The sequence below is a fragment of the Sylvia atricapilla genome, chromosome 4 (assembly GCF_009819655.1).
Source record: "Sylvia atricapilla isolate bSylAtr1 chromosome 4, bSylAtr1.pri, whole genome shotgun sequence".
In the NCBI taxonomy this organism is placed as follows: Eukaryota; Metazoa; Chordata; class Aves; order Passeriformes; family Sylviidae; genus Sylvia; species Sylvia atricapilla.
The window spans coordinates 33077163-33099690 of record NC_089143.1 but is presented as its reverse complement, the minus strand read 5'-3'; the positions used below and the strand labels follow the sequence as shown (position 1 = coordinate 33099690).

At 51.2% G+C, this 22528-nt stretch overlaps 1 protein-coding gene across 1 annotated transcript; it reads right to left on the bottom strand.

The window, feature by feature from the left end:
* Window positions 1-4358: 4358 nt before the first annotated feature.
* Window positions 4359-22228, bottom strand: ALMS1 (ALMS1 centrosome and basal body associated protein). The gene is made up of 9 exons (XM_066318445.1): window positions 22207-22228; window positions 20789-21927; window positions 16301-16415; window positions 13789-13983; window positions 11911-12137; window positions 11226-11439; window positions 10250-10313; window positions 8648-8747; window positions 4359-4725 (listed from the first exon to the last, which is right to left on the bottom strand). Exons 1-9 carry the CDS (start codon window positions 22226-22228, stop codon window positions 4681-4683), a joined length of 2121 nt encoding a protein of 706 aa, XP_066174542.1. The 3' UTR covers window positions 4359-4680.
* Window positions 22229-22528: the final 300 nt, after the last annotated feature.

Here is a 22528-nt window from a genome sequence, read left to right as displayed (position 1 = left end):
TGGGCAGCCACAGCTTTCAGCTCCATCACCCCTAACCCAGCCCAGGTCCTTCTGCAAAGGACATCCTCGGGTGTGACAGGCACAGGATCAGGGCATCCTTGGGGGTGGGAAAGATCTCCAGGGTCAGCCAGTCCCAGCTGTGCCAAATCCCCACCTTGTCCCCAGCCCAAAGCCCTGAGTGCCACATCCAGGACACCTCCAGGGATGAGGATCCTGCCCCGGACAGCCCCTTCCCAAGCACTCTTTCCATGCAGGAATATTCCCAAAATCCACCCTGAGCCTCCCCTGGCCCAGGCTGAGGCCGTTCCCTCTCCTCCTGTCCCTGTTCCCTGGGAGCAGAGCCCGACCCCCCCGGCTGTCCCCTCCTGGCAGGGACTTGTGCAGAGCCACAGGGTCCCCCCTGAGCCTCCTTCTCTCCAGGCTCAGCCCCTTCCCAGCTCCCTCAGGAATTCTCCAGCCCCTTCCCAGCTCCCAGCCCTTCCCTGGCCACGCTGCCCTTCTCCAGTCACATCCCTGTGCTGCCCATGCAAAGCTGTGCCCTGACAGAGCCAAATGAAGCCTCCTAGGAGCAGCTGTCCCAGCCCAGAGACATCTCAGCCACGCTGGTGTCACAGGAACTCCTCCTGTCCCCTCCTCCAGCCCAGCTGGTCAGTCCCAGGTCAGTCCCAGGGGCTGTTCCCTGTCGGGAGGAAGGACAGGGCTGGCTGAGTCCTCCTCAGAGGATGAGTCAGGAGGGCTGACAGGAGTCAGGAGCTGGCCAGGACAATCCATGGGATGTTCTGGATCCATCTCAGCCAGGGGAGCAGCAGCACAACCTGGGGAGAACAACTCGGAATCTCTCTGGCATCGTGAAGTTTGCAGGAGCCTCACAGGGCTGCAGCACATGGGTACATGAATAAAATTAGATTGGACTTAAAAATCCCCTTTTTCCCCCCCAGGAAGACTCTCACAAGTGTCCTCATCCCCCTGGAATTTGAGCTCCTTCCAGGGGCATTAATCAACGTGGCTTCCATTTGTCACGCTGAGGTCGCTCACCCTCCCTCAGGCTCCCATTTGGCCGGGAAAATTCACTTTATCTGCTGATGTAGGGAGAAAAATATTACTAAAAGCTTGACTTTAAACCTTGCTCGTGTGAAAGAGCTGGGCCTTTCCCATTTCCAGCCAGATTCCTGCTCCAGGCTGAATTCCTGCCCCAGCCCAGTGCTGGCCCCAAGTGCAGCCACTGGTTCATAAAGGCAGCACAAAGGAAACAATATATTAAAATCTGCTTTGCTGGATTGAAGTGGGATCTGCACTAATGAACAGCCAGTCAGGAAGTCATGTCTTCCTCAGGGAATTGTTTCAGGAAAAGTGAATTATAATCCAGGATGCTCTCACGGAAAAAATGAGATGGACTTTGGGGAGGGCTGATATCAAGTCCATAATCCATCTGATTTTGGGTGCCAGTGCAGGGGTTGGGGACTTCAAGGTCCTTTGCAATCCAAACCATGCTGAATTCTGGAAGTGGTTTCCTTACCTGCTTTGCCCCAGGGCAAATCCTTCATCTTCTCTCCAAAGTCTTCCCGTTGGGCTCTCAATTGCAAAACAAATGGGCCGAGAGAAATCCTGGGAGGGTCCCCAGCAGCCATCCATGTCCAGGCAGAGGGAGAGCAGTGACCACAGTCTGAGGGAAACGTCCTTTTCCAACAAAATTGGGCACTTGACCTGTGTTTTCACATCATCACTGCCATGCATTTCCATGGAAACCTTTCCAGAGCTCAGCAACGAGACAGCACGTCCCAGACACCCCCCCAAATCCCACCAACCCCTGATGGGAGAGTGGAAGGACCCCAAAAACACCCAAACCAGCTGGAAAAGGGGTTCTCCAAAATCACCCAAACCAGCTGAAAATAGGGTTCTCCAAAACCATCCAAACCAGCTGGAAAGATGTTCTGCATAGGAGGGATTCCAAAAGCACCCAAACCAACTGGAAAAGGGGTTCTCCGTAGGAGGGACTCCAAAAATCAGCTGGAGAAAGGTTCTCCATATAAGGGACCCCAAAAACATCAAACATCCAAACCAACTGAAGAGGGGCTCTCCATAGAAAGGACCCCAAAAACATCCAAAACATCTAAACCAGCTGGAGAAGGGTTTTCCATAGGAGGGACCTCGAAAACATCCAAACCAACTGGAAAAGGTGTTCTCCATAGGAGGGACCCCAGAATCACCCACAGGGCTGCCCTGACAGAGGAGGACCAGGATTGATCCCCTCAGGATGGAATTTCCAGCACCAAGAAAGAACGAGTGGAAATGGGCATAAAGGAAGAGATGGAAGGTGCTTCTGAAGGGGGAAAAAAAAGCCTCTAATTTTAAAATAAAGCACATTTCAAAGCAAAAGGTGGTTTTTTACACATCTTTTCCATTTCCTTCTTTTCCTTCTCGTCCAGGAGGTTTCCCAGCTGCAGGTCAGGCTGTGGACACTCATCTGTCCTACACAGCCATCCCTGGGGAGTGGTGTTGAGCAAAGGACAATTCTGAATAACTGAAAACATAAATCTACTCTGACAGTGCTGACAAAAAACCCCAGTCCTGCCCTAATTCCACTTCAGAGCCCTGCAGAACTGACCCTAAAAGTCTCTGTGTGCAGGAGATTCAGAGGGGATGACTCCACTCTGGAATCAGCACAAGACAAACACCATTTCCTGAGGTTTTGGAGAGAAGTTTGGCGTGTTGGAAGCAGTGAGTGCAGATGTCAACAGCCTCCTTCCCCAGGACTGTAAACACTGGGAGCTCTGCACCCACAGGAGCCTCACCCCACCTGAGGGCAGGAACAGGGCAGGAACAGGGCAGGGTCACTTCAGGAGTGTCCCCATGGGGAAATCAGGGGAGGAGGGATGGTGGGAACACCCCCATCATCAGTTCTGGGGGGAAATGTCATCACCCAAAGCTTTGTCTAGCCCTGGAGTCACCACCCCTGGAGAGTTTTCACAGCCCTGTGCATGTGGCACTTGGGGACACAGGTCAGGGGTGGCCCTGGCAGGGCTGGGGGAACATTTCGCTTCATCTCAGAGGGATCTGGGAGCAGCAAGACCCTCCAGCTGCCTTCATGTCTCCTCACTGAAAGCTTAAAAGCACAAACAAGCAGCTGAGTGGCCTTGAACGAGCTCCAAGTGAGGCAGGATCTCTTTAGGGCTCCAACAGCCCCAGACTCTTCTCCCAGGGAACAAATCTATCCCTGTGTCTCGGGGAATCCATGAGAGCTCAGCCCCAGCAGCCTCAGCACCTTTTGCTTCAGGAGCACACAAAGCTCATTTCCAGCCCCAGAACAAAATTCCAAAGGCAAGGCAGCAGTTCCATGGCAGCAGTTCCATCCTGATGCCGCAGACAAGGCAGTGGAAGGAACAAACTCCAGTTCAAGGCTGGGCTGGAGAGGGCAGGGCTGGCCCTGGATGGGCTCCACCCAAGCCAGGCTGACTGTGATAAACAGGTGAAACTGCGTTTGGGGAAGTGGGGAGGTGTGAGAGGATAAGGCACAGTCTGAGCTGATTTATCCCAGCCACGGGATGGTTTTATTTGTCATCTGCACTTAAACTTCCATTTCTAAGACTAGGCCAGATCAGAGGATCCTGGAATGGTTTTGGCTGGGAAGGGACCTTAAATTCCATCAAGTGCCACCCCTGCCATGGCAGGTACACTCTCACTGTCCCAGGTGGATCCAGACCCCAATGTCCAACCTGGCCTTGGGCACCGCCAGGGATCCAGGGACAGCCTCAGCAAATCTGGGAATTCCAGCCCAGCCCCTCCCCACCCTCCCAGGGAACAAATCCTGCCCAAGATCCCAGCCCAATGGCCCCTTTCCCAGTGGGAAGCCATTCCCTGTGTCCTGTCCCTCCAGGCCTTGTCCCCAGCCCCTCTCCAGCTCTCCTGGAGCCCCTGGAGGGTCTCTCCAGAACCTTCCATCCCCGTGGTGCCCAGCCCTGGGTGTTCCCTCCCAGCTGTCTCCAAACTGAACTGCCACAAACATCTGAGGCAGGGAACATGGGAAGCCACAGCTCACACCCACTCTGCTCTCCTCTGATGTCTTTTCCTGTTTATCCATCCCATGAGCTGCTCAGTGATGATCAGATGGAACTTCAGCACCCCCCAAACCCCAGCTGTGCCCTGCACCCTGTCAGTGGTGCTGCTGCAGGGCACAGCCAGGGGCCCTGGCAGGACAGAACCATCTGGAAAAGGGGATTCTCCTAGGAAAGGCCTGAAAACTCCCACCACCACCAGAACTGTCCCTGCACAAACACAGCTGCAGCAGCTTTTACAACTCAGCTGTTTTATTGAAGGGGTTTTGCAGTACAAAACATAACAAGTGGATTTTCTACATTGCGACAGGAATTAAAAAAAAAAAAAAGTTTAAAAATCCTCGTTAAAACCTATTGAAAATAAATATATAAAACTGCTATTCCAATCAGGGAGTTATAAATATGTTATGAATCAAGTTTTTCCAGGCTCTGTTTCCTCTCGAAGTGCCTAACCCCACTATAAAACCCTAGCTATTTATTTAAAACCCTGATACTCCCCCCAAAATCACTGATTCTTACACAGGGCAGGACTAATGAGTACAAAACTGATCCAAAGAGCACAAACTCGAGCTGCAGAAACCTTTACTGCCTTCTCCTGGCCCAGCACGTGCTGCCATGTGCTGCACCATCAGCTCCAGGACACCTTCTTCCCCAGGACGCGGTTGGTGATTTTCTGAGAGGAAAACAGGGACACAGAGGAGTTTTAGTGCTTTGAGAATTAAAGATGCTGAGCAGTGGTTCTGTGCACAGGTTGTGATGCAGAGGGGTTTGGATGGGAAAGGACCCTAAATCCCCTCCAGGGCCACCCCTGCTGGGGCAGGGCCACCTCCACTGTCCCAGGCAGCTCCAAGACCTGTCCAGCCTGGCACCAATGTGCAACCACCCCAAAATGGAATTTACCCCTTTTGGGACATTTCAAGCAGCTCAGAAGTTGCTCAGTGAGAACACCAGGATATCCCTGTGGGGATGGCTGGGAACAGGATTATCCCTGGAAGTGGCTGAGGCTGCTCCCTTCAGCAGGACCCTGAGCATGAGCTGCTGGGAGCCCCCTGTGCCCCAGGCTGGGATGGCTCAGGAAAGGGCTCAGGGCTCAGGAAAGGGCTCAGGAATGGGCTCAGGAAAGGCATGGGAGCTCCAGGGAAGACCCGCAGAGAGAGGGGAAGGTACAGAAAGTGCTTTCCACCACAAACAGGGCAATGAACCAGGACTCCCCGCGGGAGGGATGAGCCAGGGCTGAGGGGAGCAGAGGGAAATCTGCACAACCCTGACACCAAACACGGCAGAAATCATTTGCAAACTCTTCCCAAAGTGAGCTGGAAGCCCCTGGGAATGGCTGTTAAAGAGCAGAGCCAGCACAGAACCCCTGCTGTGACCCCTGGTTGGATCCAGGAGGGCTTTCAGGTCCCTTCCAGCTCCCAGCAGGGAGATTCCAGAAGATTCCCCCACAGAAGCTCCTGGTGCAGCCTCCCAGCTCCAGCCCTGCTGTTTTCCCTTGGGGGCAGTGACACCTTGTGGTCCCCGCCTGGGTTTGTCCCCTGTCCCTGTGGGGACATTCCCAGCCCTGCTCCTTCAGGGGGCAGAGGGAAGTCATCCATGACCTGCTGCTCCCTTTTAGGAGCTTTCTCCCAATTTTCTGAAATCACAAAGTCCACCTAATGGAAAGCCTCAGTAATGGAACGAGCCTGGGTCTGATAAACTCAGAAAATCCATTTCCACTTTACTGGGGCTGGAAGTTCTGATTGCTGCTGCCATCAGATCAGAATCTGTTCGCACTACAGAGGGTGCCAAATTCCAGGGCACTCCCCATCTCCTGGCCTGACTGGGATGATTTTATGCTCTATTTGAAATTAGAAGTACAAAAGCAAAGGGCTGCTGGGACAGAACATCAGCCCAGATCCACGTGCACCCTGTGATAAAAATAACTTGGCTATCTTAACAAAGAGAAGTTTGAACAATTTCACAGATTAGGAATGTCTGTGCACTCCAGCCCAGGGATTTTTCTGGTTCCAGTTCTAGGTGGGCCCATGTTGTTTCCTTCCTCAGGATCATCCTCACTCAGTGCCAACAAAACTTTTTATTATTTTCTTTTCACCTCAGTGAGCTGCCCCAACTGTCACAGAAATGCCCTGAAATCTGCCCTGACAGCCCTTCACTCCCCAGAGCCCTCTGGGATATTCGCACTCTGCTTTACAGAAGGGAAGCAAATTTTGTTCATATATATTCACTAATTTGGGGTTTTGTTTTGAGTCAAATAAACTCAGCTGCATCCCATCCCTCAGCCTGGACCCTGAGATTGTCCCAGGCCAGGCTTGGAGCAGCCTGGGACAGTGAGAGGTGTCCCTGCCGTGACAGGGCTGGGATGGGTTTCATTCATTCACTGCTTCCTTTCCCAAATTCTGATTGCATCCTGTGAGCCCTCAAAGCCTTGGGAAAGGGGCTGGAGAATTCCTGAGGGAGCTGGGAAGGGGCTGGAGAATTCCTGAGCTGGGAAGGGGCTGAGCCTGGAGAGAAGGAGGCTCAGCGGGACCCTGTGACTCTGCACAAGTCCCTGCCAGGAGGGGACAGCCGGGGGGGTCGGGCTGTGCTCCCAGGGAACAGGGACAGGAGGAGAGGGAACGGCCTCAGGGTGGACACCAGCAGGAATTTCCCCATGGAAAGGGTGCTCAGGCCTTGGAAGTGCCCAGGGAGGTGGTGCAGTTCCCATCCCTGAAGGATTTAAAGCCCTGTGCATGTGGCACTTTGGGGACATGGGGCACTGGTGGCCCTGGCAGTGCTGGGGATGGTTGGACTGGATGGGCTCAGAGGGATTTTCCACCCTGAATGATCCCATGACTCTGTGATTTTTGGGACAGGCCCTGCCCTGGGGGTACAGGCGGGCTGTGCCCAGCCCCACACAGAGCTGACCCTGCCTCCCTTTCCCAGGTTTGCCCTGGATAAATGCCAGAGGAGCTGCTCCCTGCTGGGGTCACTCAGGGACAGCAGCAGAGCAGCTCTGCCCTTCTCAGCACTGGGATGGGTCCTTGGGACAGCCCCTTGGATCCCACAGCCCCATCCCACACTTCATGGAGCTCCTGGAGCAGCTCCCTCCTTCCCTCAAAGCTCTGTCTCATTTCTGGAGTCATTCCATAAAACCTGTGGTTCATTTTTCAGGCACAGTGAGCCTCACTCAGAACCTGCTGCTCTTACCCATCCTCACCAAACCAGGCCCTGATTTACAGCTGTTCTGGGCTGCCTCTCTGCTCCAGACAGGGAAAACTAAAACATTGAATTATTTACTGCCATGAATCATCCCCTCCCTTCCAATCAAACCCAGATTTATTACAAAAGTTCTGATCCTATTCCCTCCCTGCTTCCAGCTGACTCTGCCACTCAAGCCAGTGACTGTGAGAATTCATTAATGCCTCAAACTTTACTGTACCAGCATCTGGAATTCTCAGACCAGGGGAAAAAATGTCCTGAAAATACCCTGCCCAAGTATAGCAACAAATTAAACTCTTTCTAGTGGTAAATTCCCCAAATGAGAGCAGGAAGATGTTTTGGAGAATACATTACAAGTGCTGACTTTCAAAATCCAGAGACTGCTGTTCCCAGCAAATACCCAAGGCTGTTGTTGCAGCTCTGAAATACTCCAGGAAAGGAGTTTAATACTAAAACTGAAGTGCAAGGTTAAGTTCCAGAGTTTAAGAAAGAGGCCAATTTTGGTTTCAGGGCCTGTCCATGCTCAGGGTACACTGGTTTGTCACACAGCTTCCCAGACAGGGCTCCTGGCTGAGCCGAAATCCTCACAGTTAAATTCCCACCAAGCTTTTGAGTGGATAAATTAAGGATGGCTCCAGGCTTTGTTAGGCATGGCTGGGAATTCCCTGAGCCAGATCCATCCCCAGCCAGTGCACAGCAGAGCAAACCCAGCAGCCTCAGGAACACCTCTGTCCTTCCTGGAATGTGCTCCAAGACCCCTCTGCTCTACCTGAGGCCCTCCAGAAGCCCTTTTCTGTACCATTTCACCAGGAATGAAAGGGCACAAGCCCTTTTTTGTACCATTTCACCAGGAATGAAAAGGCACAAGGCAATTTTTTGTACCATTTCACCAGGAATGAAAGGACATAAGCCCTTTTCTGTACCATTTCACCAGGAATGAAAGGACATAAGCCCTTTTCTGTACCATTTCACCAGGAATGAAAAGGCACAAGGCAATTTTTTGTACCATTTCACCAGGAATGAAAGGACATAAGCCCTTTTCTGTACCATTTCACCAGGAATGAAAGGACATAAGCCCTTTTCTGTACCATTTCACCAGGAATGAAAAGGCACAAGGCAATTTTTTGTACCATTTCACCAGGAATGAAAGGACATAAGCCCTTTTTTGTACCATTTCACCAGGAATGAAAAGGCACTAGCCCTTTTCTGTACCATTTCACCAGGACCACGTTCCTTGCCATGTCTCCATGGAGTGGAAGGAAGGATTTTGGGCGAGGAAGGGGGAGCTGGCGTTGCACAGTTTGGCTGCTGAGGTGGAGCACAGCCCCTGCAGCCGAACCTGAGCTCCCAGCCAGCAGATCCCGGTGTCTGGGGCTTTTTGAGGGACAGGCACTCACAGTTTTGTAGAGCTGAGCCCTCAGGCGGTAGGAGCTGTACTCCAGCCTCCTCTGCTCCTCCTCCCGCTTCCTCCTCACCTCCGGGAGCTGCTCGTAGATCCTGAGAGAGAGGAGAGGCCAAAACGGTGATTGGAAACCGCCTGACACCCAAACCCACAGCCTCCTTCATCCCCACCTTCCCCAAGGGCTGCAGGCCGAGTACAGCCCTGGGAAATGCCTTTGGAGTTTGCTGCTGCCCCACTGGGACAGCGTGGGATCCAGAGCAGGAGGAGCCAGGGAATTCCTACATCTGGAGTGCTTCTCTTACCCCTGGAACAGCTCTGTTACCCCTGGAGTGCCTCTCCTGCCCCTGGAACTCCCCTCCCAGCCCTGTTATGCCTCTCCCAGCTCAGCACCTCCCCAGAGCAGCACCTGGAGCCCTGCCCTGATGTGCTGACCCCGCTGGAGCTCAGTGTCCCCAGTGTCCCCTGTCCCCAGCCCAGGACACCCCTAGGACATGTCCCTCCAGCCATGGCAGGAACTCAGCACAGGAATCACCTCACTGAAGCTTTTTGGGCATTTCCAAAATTTCAGTAGTGTTGCCCTGCTTTGTCTTCTCCTGTGCTGATGCTTCCCCAGATTCTCCTTCAATTGCAGAATCTGGAATGGTTTGGGCTGGAAGGACCTCAAAGCCCATCCAGTGCCACCCCTGTGGACAGGGACAGCTTCCCCACACAGAATACTTCCCCTGAGAATACTCTGAAATGCTAAAAATCATTTAAAGGTATCATAAAAAAAATCATTAAAAGTCATCAAGGGGTTTATTTTACATATTTTGTATCCCAGCAGGTATTTTGTGCACTCACAGAGAAACTGAGGCTGGCAGAAAGCTCTGGAGGTCACCAAGCTCCTGCTCAAGGGCAGGGCTCATCCCAAGGCTGCCTCAGGCTGCTCAGGCCCCATCCCACCCAGCTGGGATTATTCCCAAGGATTCAGGCTCTGCCACCTCTGGGGGGTCCTGGCCCAGCACTTCCCACCCCATTCACAGCAAAGGTCAGCTGCAACAAATTCTCATTTTCAATGATCCCTTCCCATGCCCCTTCTGCAGCACAGCCATTCCAAAGGGGAAATCCATGGGCGTGTGCTGGGCAGTGCAGAGATGAATTACTGCAGTCAAAAATAAGACAGAACCTATCCTAAGGTGGTTTTTCCAAGAGAAGTCTCTGTATTCCCCTGGGGTGATTATTTCTATAGAAAGCTTCTTCCTTTGGGGGAAATGCTGCCTCACTCCTGCCCCAATTACACACTTTGTTAATTTGGGAGCTTGCTCAGATGCTCCAGTGTCCCCCAGCCCCATTCTCTCTCCATTTGGGACCCAGCTTGCTGTGCATGCCTGACACTGCAGCAGAACCCTCAGGTTTAGCTACAAAAATCACCCTTCCAAAACGATTTTGTTCCTTGGAATGTCTAAGTAGGACATTTCTCCCTCTGATCAGGCACCTGCATTTTTCACTGAAAAAGCTGGATTATTTGCACACCCACTTCTCTGACTATAGACAGGATTCAAAGCTCTTCCCTGGTCAGGGCACTGATCTACCTGAAATAAAATGCCCTGAACTTTACCTTTTAGATCTTTGAAACATTTCACTCTTGGGAATTGCTCTTCTCTTTTCTTTCATCAGGAAACCTGAATGGAAAATTGCGAGATAAGGGAATGAAGAATGAATTTGTTACTGCAGCAATGTGAGTCCTTTGTAAGTTTTATGGGAGTTGTTACAAAAAACTCTTTATAAGATCTTACAGACAAGAGGGTTAAGTAATTGTAATGCCATTATGAGAAATAAATAATGAATAAATACACCCTGGGCCCCTCAGTTTAGGAAGGATGTTGAGATGCTTGAACACATCCAGAGGAGGCAACAAGGCTGGTGAAGGGTTTGGAAGACAAGCCATATGGAGAACAACTGAGGGAGCTGGGGCTGTTGAGCCTGGAGAAAAGGAGACTCAGAGGTGACCCTATCACCCTCTACAACTTCCTGAAGGGTGACTGTAGACAGCTGGGGGTTGGTCTCTTTCTCCAGGCAGCAATTGCCAGAACGGGAGGGGACAGCCTCAGGCTGCACCAAGGGAAATACAGGCTGGATATTAGGAAAAAGTTTTTCATGGAAAGAGGGATTAAATACTGGAATGGTCTGCCTGGGGAGGTGGTGGAGTCACCTGTCCCTGGATGTGTTTAAAGCAGACTGGATGTGGCACTCAGTGCCATGATCTAGTTGAGGTGTCAGGGCTGGGTTGGACTCGATGATCTTGAAGGTCTCTTCCAACCTACACATTCTGTGATTGTGTGTGATTCTGTAATTCTGTGATGTTGGAGCCCTGGGAACTGAGAATTCCAGCCTTTCTGTGCTGACAGGCACTGACCCCCAAGCAAACACTGCACTGACCTGAGGAGGCTCCCAAAACTGAGTGACAGCACTGGGATTGTAGGTGTGAGGTTTGAATAGAACCCACACCAAACTTCTGTTTAAACAGAAGTTTGAACAGAACACCAACATGGAGCTCAAGAAATCAAAGAACTCAAGGCAGACCAGTGAAGTACCTCGGTGATTCGCAGTCCTGCAGTCCTTCCTCTTCCCTGGGGGCTGCAGCAGCTGTTCCCTGTGGGCTGGCAGCTGCTGATCCCCCTGGGCTGGCAGCGGCCTTTCCCCCTGGAGCAGTCTCTGCAGCCTCCTCTCCTCGCGGAGCAGCCGCAGGTGCCGCAGGCGCTGCCCCGAGCGCGAGATGAAATTGGGGCGGTGCAGGGCCAGGGCCTCCTGCGGGGACACAAACACACCCTGCCTGCACAAACTGTGACTGCCAGCTGCAGGGGACACCCAAACACCCACCACAGACCCCAAAGCATGGAAAAAATCCCACCCTAATATTGGGTGTGATGTAAAACTTCCTGTCCTTAATGTGGGTTTAACAATGTGGAAACAAACTGGCCAGAAAGGTAAAAAAAAACAACCTAAAATAATAATAAAGAATAGTAAAAACTCGTTTTGATCTCATGTTGTGTACACCTCAGTACTATTTCTGCGTGGAACGAAGTGTGCTGGGATGATCTGTCATCTCCATCCCTCTGAGTCCTGAAGCCAAGGGGGTTTAATCCCTGCAGTGTCAGTCCCAGTCAAACACTGGGGAATAAACTGAGGAAACATTCTGGGGAAAGTAGAGGGCCAGAGAATTCCCTGATCCCACTCTGTGGAGCCCCAGCAGCCCCTGTGGGTGCAGGGAGCCCTCACCTGCAGGGTGAGCTTCCCCAGTCCCCTGCCAGCTCCTGGGGCTGCAGCTGCTCCCTGGCCCAGCCTGGGCTGCTCCTCCCAGTTCTTCTCCCTCAGGGGCTCTCTCCAAGGCTTCCTGCTGCTCCAGGGCTCAAACCAGGCTGGCCCAGGGCCAGGAGTGGCACTGGATTGGTTTTCTTTCCTCGATTCACATTTCAAATCCTCTGCTGGGACGAGCCACGGAGTCCCTGTTAAAAGAGCATGGAAGAGAAAGAAGATTTGAGACAATTCCTGTCCTGTTGCCTATCCCAATCCACGGTCCTCTGCTCCTGGAGGAATCCCTGAGGCTGAGGGGACAACAAAGAGCTGGGAGGGGACACAGCCAGGAGTGGGGATCCCAGAGCAATGTCAGGAGACAGAGCTGAGGGAAGAGGAACTCTTGGTGCTTTGACCTCCCAAGTCACCACCAGAGACCGTGGAGCTCTGCTGGGGATGGAAACATGGGCAGGGGTTGAAAGGGTCCCTCCAGGGGGGCTCCAAGGAGGCTGCAGAGGGACCTGGGGCAAGGGGAATGGTCTTAAGCTGAAGGAGGGCAGGTTTACACCAGATCTTGGGCAGGAATTTTTCCCTGGGAGGGTGGGGAGGGGCTGGGCTGGAATTTCCAGATTTGCTGGGGCTGCCCCTGGATCCCTGGGAATATCCAAGGCCAAGTTGGATCCACTTGGGACAGTGGGAGGTGTCCCTGCCCATGGAACTGGGTGGGAATTAAGGTCTCTTCCAACACAGCCCATTCCAAGATTCTCCTGGTGGGGAATGAATTCCTTGTCTTGCTGTGCTGGTGTGGCTTTTCCTTTCCCTGTTACCCTGCCTCTATCCCCACCCTGTGGTGTCCTCACCTCCCCACCCTGTCCCACCTCCCTGGGGAAGGGGAGCACAGGGGGCTCAGCTGCAGCTGGGGCTGGACCCCAGCAGTGCCCAGGTGTGCACTAAACCCAGCCTGTGCCCACCCTGCAGCACCAAGCCCTCACTGCAGCTCAGTTCCATGGCAACTCCTGTAGGAAACACCCGGGGCAGGTTCAGAGAATTCCTCCCCCAGGTGTCCCAATACCAGCAAGTCTTTATCAGACATCACTTCTGAAAAGCCCAGGATTGTTCATTTTCCAGGTTTCTCTGCATGGAAAGAAGTTAATTACCAGCAATCACACATTTTTAAGGAGCCTCTCTGCTGGTCTGAGCCCTGTGGCTCTTTATCCTTATTTCTGGAAGACTGAATTTTCTCCCAAATGTTCAAGGTGGCTCCAGGAACTGAGTTACTCACAGTTTACACACACAGTGATGTGCATGCATCAGCTGAGATTCTGAGCAGATACTCTGAATTTTCTAAATTAAACCCTTATGAGAGAGAACCACCAGTCCCCACAACAACAACGGTGATGAGTAAGGGAAATATTTTTAAACATTTAATTGTGACGTTGTCAAGAGTGGCAGGGATTTGAAGAGAGACAAAAAAAAAAAAACAAAAAAAACCCCAAAAAAACACATCAGGAGACTCCAGCAGCTGCCTAAAAATGCAACTCTCAAAAACAGTTGAGTTGTTCCCAATTTCCACTCAGGTACTCTGGAAAAGTCTTGTGGGAAGCCTGAGGGCCTGAGACATTAAGGACAAGGTGGTGACCAGCACTGAGAGTTTAACAGAACATTTTGTCTCCCATGAATAAATATAAATATAAATATATAACCTGCACAATTCCCATCTCTCTCCCTTGTTTTTTCCTTCCCAATTCCTGCATTTCCTGCGTGTAACAGCCAAATTGCCAGCAGAGCTCAGCAGGACCCTTACAGCCTGTCCCTCTGTCCAGGACAGAACTGGGTGACCCCAGCCCACCCATGGGTGCTGACCTTGCAGGAGGTGCAGCCTGTCCCTCCTTGTCCGTGTGTCTGGCCGTGCCCTCTGCTGCTGCCAGGCCGTCCCTGCCCGGCCCTGGCCCTGTCCTGGGGGCTGCTGCAGCTGCTGGCTGCTTCTGGGGGTGGGGAAGGTCACCCCCACGTCCCTGGTGTCCTTCTTGGTGGCGCTGCTGACGATCTCCAGGTCTCCTGGAACGGGAACAAAGCGAGGACCCCTCACTCTCTGTGCCAGGGCAGGGAATGACCCCATGGGGGAGGCCCAGGGCCTGAGAAAAACCTTCCTCTCTTGGGCCTTTGCAGCCACATTAATATCTCTAAGGTTTCGTTGTTCCATTGGTTTCTTAAGTTTATGTCACCCTGTTACCACATATGCACCCACCTAGAATGTTCTTCGTTCTCTTGGATCCCATTGGGTTATTTTTGCTGCAGTACCCCACCCCTGTGATCGCATTAAAATCATTCAAATGTATCACAAAAATAATAAAAATCATTAAAAGTCAACAAAGGGTTTATTTTACACATTTTGTATCCCAGCAGGTATTTTGTGCACTCACAGAGAAACTGAGGCCGGCAGAAAGCTCTGGAAGTCACCAAGCTCCTGCTCAAGGGCAGGGCTCATCCCAAGGCTGCCTCAGGCTGCTCAGGCCCCATCCCACCCAGCTGGGATTATTCCCAATGATTCAGGCTCTGCCACCTCTGGGGGGTGCTGGCCCAGCACTTCCCACCCCATTCACAGCAAAGGTCAGCTGCAACAAATTCTCATTTTCAATGATCCCTTCCCGTGCCCCCTCTGCAGCACAGCCATTCCAAAGGGGAGATAATTTCTACAGAACACTCTTCCTCTGGGGGAAATGCTGCCTCACTCCTGCCCCAACTACCATTAGCCCCGCTGGTTCCTGGCCACCCCTTCTAACCATGTTTCCCCTTCCCTATTGAACCCGACCCTCAGGACCACCCCTTATGTGCACCATAACCCTGGATCCTTGGCCCATTTGGGCTCCCACCTCTGGAAGACATTTGAGGCTGTACCCACAACAGTAAACAGCCCTTGAGTTTCCAGACAGGGCTCTTCTTTGTTGTGTTTTATCTTCTTTTGCCAGAGACTTGTTTGGACTCAGAGGTTTATTAATCCTTATCTCTGTTACAGTCTCACAAACTCTGAGTGCCACAGCACTTCTAGCTAACAGACTAAAAATGGCCCCTATCTCTCTCTCTCTATGAGGCCTTTTAAGGACAAACTGTCCAGTTAAGAAATGACATCTAAATTATTTTTACTTTTAACCCAATAACCAATGGCCCACAATGTGGATTTTTCTACCCAATTACAAAATCCCACCCAGACCTATGGAGAAGAAAGTGAAAAAAAAGGACTCAGCCTCAGCCGTAAAACCTCCATCTTGCTATATATATATATTACTATATTCTAAACCTTTAAATTTCAAGTTTCCCCCCTGTGATATCACAGACTTCTATTCAAACTCCACACCCACAATCCCAGTGCTGTCACTCAGTTTTGGAAGCCTTTTCCATGGCCTCAGGTCAGTGCAGTGTTTGCTTGGGGGTCAGTGCCTGTGAGCACAGAAAGGCTGGAATTCTCAGTGTCCAGGGCTCCAACACATCTCCCCACTTTTCTCATCAGCCCTTTGTCAGCTCCAGCCCCCAGGCATAGGTGGCTCTCAGGGACACCATCCAACACCCCATCCCAGCTCAGGGGGAAGAATCCTGTGCTTCACCCACCTCCAACAGCCAAACCCTTTATATTCCCACTTCCCCAGACCAAGGAGAGCTTCCAGTGCCTCGGGATTGTTACTGTGTGATAATCCCAGTGAAATTAAAACCAAACACCCCAAGCAAAATATACATTTATCTGGGGGTGGGAATTAAACTAGAATTAACTCTGCCCTATGAAAATCCTTCCCTGATTCAATCTGCTTGCACACAAGAAGGAATAAATAAATAATTGCTGTATCTGATGAATAAACCAAGGCCATTACTCAATGTGATGATGGGGAGTTGGCGTGGAAATGAAAGCAATGAAGAAACTGCTAATTGCCACCAGAAAAAAACCCAACTGCAGAACTGCACCAGGCCAGGAGCAGCTCGGGACTGAAATAGAATTTAACACCCAAAATATTCCCAGGAAGAACACGGAACACTGCAGTTGCCTTCTGAAATAGCATATGCCTACAAAAACCATTCTGGGAGGAACAGATGTCTTGGGGAAAAAAACAATAGATAAAAAAAGGCAGCTCACCTTTGCCATTGAAACAGAGCAGAAGCTGAGGCTAATAAATTTACAGGTGAGAAAATGGCTTATTAAAGCAGCCCAAGAATGGCAATTAAACAGCTCCTGTTCACTGAATACATCTCTGACAGCACTGGAAGTGAACTTGGAGAGTGCTGCCAGTGCAGACCCATCCCCACAAACAACCAGGCTGTGGAGAAAGGGTTCCAATGGCAGGAAAGGCAGGAGGAGTCCAGGAAAGTCTGGAATTCTGGGCCTCACCTGCCTGAATCTCTTTGTTCACCATTCGTGTCCGTCGCTTGCTGCTGAGGGCAGAGCTCGGGCCCCAGGAACTGCTGCTGGCACAGGGGGAATCCAAGGAAAAGGGGGCTGTCCTCTACAAAAAACAAGCAAAGAGAACAGGAATTCCTGAAATTCCAACCAAAATGAGCAGAAAACAGGATTTAAACAGAAAAACCTCATTGCTTTTCCCTCGTTGTGCCTTTTGTACTCTGTTGTTAATAACACTGAGCCCAGGCTGATGTGTCCCTGTCTTGGGTTATGTAATAAAAGTGTGTGTTCTACTTCCATCTGTTGCAACTCGTTGGGGAGGTGTTTTTATCTTTATCTCTTATATGACCCATCCCTCATAACTCTGGGGGAATCTTCTGTTCATGGGCAGCTGTTAAACCAGCTGGGGCAGCGTTCTTTATCCCTTCCAGGACCCATCCTCCCTGCAGGGATATCTGCTGCTCATGGGCCATCCAGGCTCACTGCATGGCTGATACAATTCCAGCATCCCCTTGGGAGAGGCTCCACCCAGGGGGAGGAGCCCAGCATTCCCACCTGGATCAAACCTGGGATTCAGAACACCAGCACAGCCTGTTTGCACTGGATTCCCAGAGGGAGACCGGACCCATCTCAGCACCACTGGACCCTTCTATAGGATCATCTCTGCTCCAACAGAACCACATCTGGCACTGCAGGAGGGTTTATTTGGACAGCTCTCAGCATCCTGACCAACAGGGTGTCAGGCTGTGTTCTGTCAGAGTTTCTAGGATTTTTTCTCGTTTTGTTTGCTTGTTTTTTGTACTAATACATTTGTATTCTTAAGATTCCTGGTAAACAACTGTTGCCTTTGCCTGAAAGCTCCTAATTGCAAAATTATAATAATTTGGAAGGGGGGGAGAGTTTACATTCTCCATTCCAAGGGAGACTCCAGCTTTCCCAGGCAGACACACCTGTCTTTCCATACCGAGACAGTCTCACTGCCCTCACAAAACCGAGCCCTGGTAGGAAAAGGACATTATTCCTGTAGGAAGAGCTTGCTGGGATCAGAGGCAGCGCTCAGCTGGAGGATGCCTCACACCTGAGGCCCAAGAAGCCCCTGAGAAAGTTGCTGAGGCCCTTCAATAAAGACAAGCACATCTGTTGAGATGTCACAGCCATGCCTTCCTGCAGTGTTGGGAGAAAAAATGCAATTGTAGGGTCTCATATTTCCATGGGACACCTCAAAGAAAGAATCTGCTGATAATCAAATGGGTTTTTTTGTTGTACAGATCTCCAAAAACAGTTTTCACATTTAGAAATGACAGCTCAGGGCCAGGGCGAGGCCGCTGACAATGGCAGGCAGAGATTTCAAAACCATTTATCTGCCATTGGAAAGAGAATATTTAGATTGGGAATTGCCTCTGAGCACTGGGCATCCTCTAACTCACCTGGGGCTGCTCAGCTGAGGGGACTGGGGCAAGGCCTGGAGGGACAGGACACAGGGAATGGCTTCCCACTGGGAAAGGGGACATTGGGCTGGGATCTTGGGCAGCAATTGCTGGCTGGGAGGGTGGGGAGGGGCTGGGCTGGAATTCCCAGATTAGCTGGGGCTGTCCCTGGATCCCTGGGAATGTCCAAGGCCAGGCTGGACACTGGGGTTTGGAGCATCCTGGAATGGTGGGAGGTGTCCCTGCCATGGATGGGGTGGGAATGGGATGAGATTTAAGGTCCCTTCCCATCCAAACCATTCCAGGGTTCTGGAGCCCCTCTGCTCTGGAGCCAGGCTGGGAGAGCTGGGAATGTTCCCCTGCAGAAGGGAAAAATCCAGGGAATGCTCAGAGTCCCTAAAGGGGCTCCAGGAGAGCTGGAGAGGGACTGGGGACAAGGTCTGGAGGGACAGGACACAGGGAATGGCTTCCCACTGGGAAAGGGGACACTGGGCTGGGATCTTGGGCAGGAATTATTCCCTGGGAGGGTGGGGAGGCAAAATCCTTTCCAAGCAGGGGAAGCTCCCTCACCCTGTGATCCTCAGCACAGAGTCCTCCAGGTGGGAGAAATTGAACTCAATAAATCCGAGAAACAGGAGGGACATGGAAGGAGCTTGGCTGAGGGACAGGGGGAGTCTGACACCTTCCTCCACACCAAGCCAGGTGTGAGGTCAGTGTGAAAGCTGCAGGGCTGGACACAGCTTGGAGAGCACACAATTATTTCAATTAACAAAGCCATTAAAAAGCACGATCCTGTCCCAAGCGTTGGCTCTGTGAAGCACAGGAGGGCTGGGATTTATCCACACCACTGACCTGGCAGCACCCCCAGCCCTGCAGCTCCACTGAGCTCCAGCTCTAATTACACTTCTGCATTCTCCCCTTGCTCACAGCAATTAGGAACCTGGAGTACATTAACTGGTGAACCGTGAGTAATCCCCAACACCAGCCAAGATGGAAATGCAGAGGCCTTTTTATTCTCTTTTACAATAATAATAATAATAATAATAATAATAATAATAATAATAATAATAATATCATTATCGTCATCATTATTATTATTTATGAGCTCTATCACCCCAAACAAAATTTCACTTCAATACTAAAAGGAGGCAATTTTGACTCTCATAAACCTGTTTTTTTTTAAATTTCCTGTAACTGTCCCAGGTCCAGGAGAGGCACTGCACAGATGCACAGACATGGATTTTCTTTCAGATAACAGAACACGTGAACATTTGGATTGTGAACGTGTGAATCTGAATTATGCGCTGGGGCAGAACTGTAAAATCAGGAAGAGAAAACCCCAAATGTGCACGTGCAGCACTGAACAGCAGCAGCCCTGTAGGCCTGAGCAGGGCCAGGAATATTCCTGTTGGGATGGGAACATTCCCCGTGCTCCAGCCCTGAGCTCTGCACCTGCTGCCAGATGGCAGCTCGGGCAGGGACTGGGAGAAAAACCCTCCTGGGACAGCTGTGGGAGCTATAAATACAAAAAGCTGTAACCAGGTTTTCTGTGAGCAGAGCTGACAATGGTCTGCCAGGGAGCTGAGCTCCAAATGCAGCATTCCCACAAGGATTGGGGCAGGAATGTCTCTGGGAGCTGGGCTCCTGCTCCCAGTGAAGTTTTGCCTCAGAACCACAGACATTTGCACTAAAAATACAAATAAACCTTGACTTTTCCTCTGTTAAACAGCCCAGAAGTGATCAAAATTGGAACTTCAAATTCAAATTGCTAATTTGCCATCTATTTTGTCTCACTCCTTATTTGAGGGGGGGGGTCATGTGTGTCTTCAGATGGATTTTTTAAAAGAATATTTCACCAGCAGATAAAAAATGTGAGTTTCTAAAATCACAGGGGTTCAATGAGCCTTTAAAGAGTTTATTCCCCATAGCATTAATTCCTTTTGTCATCTCACAGGTGATTTGACAGGTAAAAAAATCAGAATTGGGGTTAACGGTCAATAGACCCTGAAAAATTAATCTTGTGAATGGAATGTGGAATAAAATCATCTAAATTCTACAACTGTGCCAGAAATGTTGGATCCTAATGCTGGTGTTCTGGTTAATAGTGTTAATATTGCAAAGTTCAGGACAGTTTTATTTAACCTCCAAATAAATGTCATAAATAAAAATATTAAATAAAATATTTTTAAACCATTCTTCACCTTCAAAAACATTGTTTCGCCCATAGATTTATTTAGTTATTTGCATTATTTTTCACTATTTCCTAATTCACTGGCTTGGTTGACAAACAGACTGGGAGTTGCTTCTATAAAATAAAGTAGTTAATTTCAATTTAATGTGGTAGTAATGATGCCGGTTCCACTTTCGTCTGGAAATACAAAAAAAAATGGAAGGAGTAATTCAATATTCCTCACTTGTTCTGTACCTTTCAGCATTCCTATGTATCACAGAATCCCCAAATTCTCTAATTCCTTACTTGAATCACCAAATCCAGGCTGAATCCCCTCATTAAGAAAATTTCCATTTCTCCTGCAAAGGGCAACAGCCAAATTCACCTGAAGGAATTATTCCTTCCCCTTTCAAACAGCCACAGTGCAGAGTTCCAACCTGCAATTCTCAGCTCCTTAGAGAAAAATAGTCCACAACCAAACAAATCCCACTATTCACAAGACAAACAGCAGGACAAAACAATCCCACTATTCACAAGACAAACAGCAGGAAAATCCCAACAATTCTATGGATCCTTGCCCAGAGATGTTCAGGAATTTGGATCAAATTTACCAGCTCGTGTTGGGCACTGCCAAAGCCAGAGCCTGCAGGTGTCAGAGAACAGGACTGGCTTCCCAAGGGAAATAAAATAAAGACAAGGAAAGAGCCCCAGTGTTGTTTTGCCATCCTGAGTTCCTGCAGGGCCACACCTTGGCTGAGGCTGCTGACATGCAAGGCGGAAACATCTCCTGTGAGTGAGTTTTTCAGTGATCCCCAGCTACCAGAGCCAGCAGTGGGGAATTCCCATGGGGATGACTCTGAGCTGGGCTCAGGGAGCTCTTACCTGGCTCTGTTGCCCCTTCCCGAGGCTCTCAGCAGCTCCCTGGCGACATCCCACAGCTCCTGCACCGGGCTCATCCCACTGCTCCAGGCGGCTCTTCTGCTGCCTGATGGCACTGTACAGCTGGGCCAGCTTTGGGGACAGCTTTGGGGTCAGCTTTGGGGACACCTCTGGGGCCAGCTCTGGGGCCAGCCCCAGCCTGTGCTGCCCAAAGGCCCGGAGCAGCCTGGCCGTGTCAATGGTGGACAGGGACAAGGAGCTGCTGTCCCCCGGGGCAGGGGAGGTGTCCAGCCCTGCCGCGGTCTCTGTGTCCCACCCTGAGGTGCTGTAGGTGCTGCAGGTGCTGGGCTCCTCGCTCAGCCTCGTCTCTGAGGAGCTGTCACTGGCAATTTCCAGGTGCAGCTGCTGGATCCTCCTCTGCTGCCCTGGCCTGTGTGCCCTAGGCTCCTGCAGGCCTGTTCTGCCATGGATCACATGTGGCCTCTCTCCCACACGTGTTCCCTTGGGCTCCACACTGCTCCCAGATGTGGCTTTTCCTGCCAGGTGCATTTCTGGCTGTTTCCTTCCCTGGGTTTCCTCCTCCCCAGCTGCTGCAGGTGCCAGGGTGTGTCTGATGGGGTTCTGCAGGAGCCTGGCCAGCCTCTCCAGGCGCTCCACCAGGGACAGCTGGCTGCTCCTGCTGAAATCCTGCTGCTGCTGTCTCCTCTGGCGCTCCAGGAACGTCACCCACAGCTCATCCAGGCTGGCCCTGGCGTGGCCTCTCTGCCGTGGAGCTTTCCCCACGCTCTCCTCCAGGTTTGCTGCTCGGCCACGTGGCACAGGATCCCTTCCAGCAGCTCCCTGGGGCGGCTCCATCCCGGCTGCCTCATTCCCAAAGGATGTCCTGGCACTCAGCTCCTCGTTCCTGCTGTCATCTGCCTCGGCAGCCAGAGCAAAGAACTGCCCCTGGGGGACACGGGGACCCTGCTGGGCTGTGGCCAGGGCAGGCCCTGAGGAGGGGGCAGCCTGCCCAGTCCCAGCCCCAGGCCTGGAGTGGTCCCTGGGGCGCGGGGAGCAGCTCCCACCCGCGGGCATCACACCGGGCACGGGCAGCCGGGCACAGCCAGGGGCAGCACGGGAAGGTTTCTCACTCCTGGAGCGACCTGAAAAAGAAGGGAACACTGTGAAGTTTTGTTTTTCGGCCTGAAGTGGAAGATTTTTATCCTAAAACTTCCCAAACACATCAAAGGGTAAAAAGCAGGATCACTGAGCTCATTCCTGAAATGCAGTGAACTTGGAAATGCAGTTTGAGCATTATTAAAATCACACAAACAATATTTACTATCATTTGCCAACATGGAATCCAAGATAGTATTTACATCCAAGTGGATCTGGGGAGGAATCCAATTCCACCTCAGGGAACTGCCCTGACCAGCACTGACCTGAGCCCTTATTGAAAGCCATGGCAGGGACCTCAAGGCCCACCCAGTGCCAGGGGCAGGGACATCCCCACCACCCCAGGGTGCTCCAATTCCCACCCTGGGGATGCCCTGGCCACCCATGAAACACACATAGCATGTGTCAGGACCACTCTCCAAAACAGCTTTAAAGTAATTTTGAATATAATGTCAAAACTATCAAGGTTTAAAACGTGGTATGTGTTGTGTTTTTTGTACAAAGAGCTGGATGGTTGGTTGGATCTCCTCCTGCCCAGCCCAGGGGCTGTGCTGGAACACAGATCAGGATGGTGCAGCCAGGACCGGC

Bases quoted from the DNA above. Each gene is read 5' to 3' on its own strand.
- ALMS1 (XM_066318445.1), bottom strand. From the start codon at position 22,228: ATGGCTTTCAATAAGGGCTCAG. The intron at 21,928-22,206 runs GTCAGTGCTGGT...CTTCTTTTTCAG, and splicing joins GGCTTTCAATAAGGGCTCAG to GTCGCTCCAGGAGTGAGAAA. The intron at 8,748-10,249 runs GTAAAGTTCAGG...CCTCTCTCTCAG, and splicing joins ATGTTTCAAAGATCTAAAAG to GATCTACGAGCAGCTCCCGG.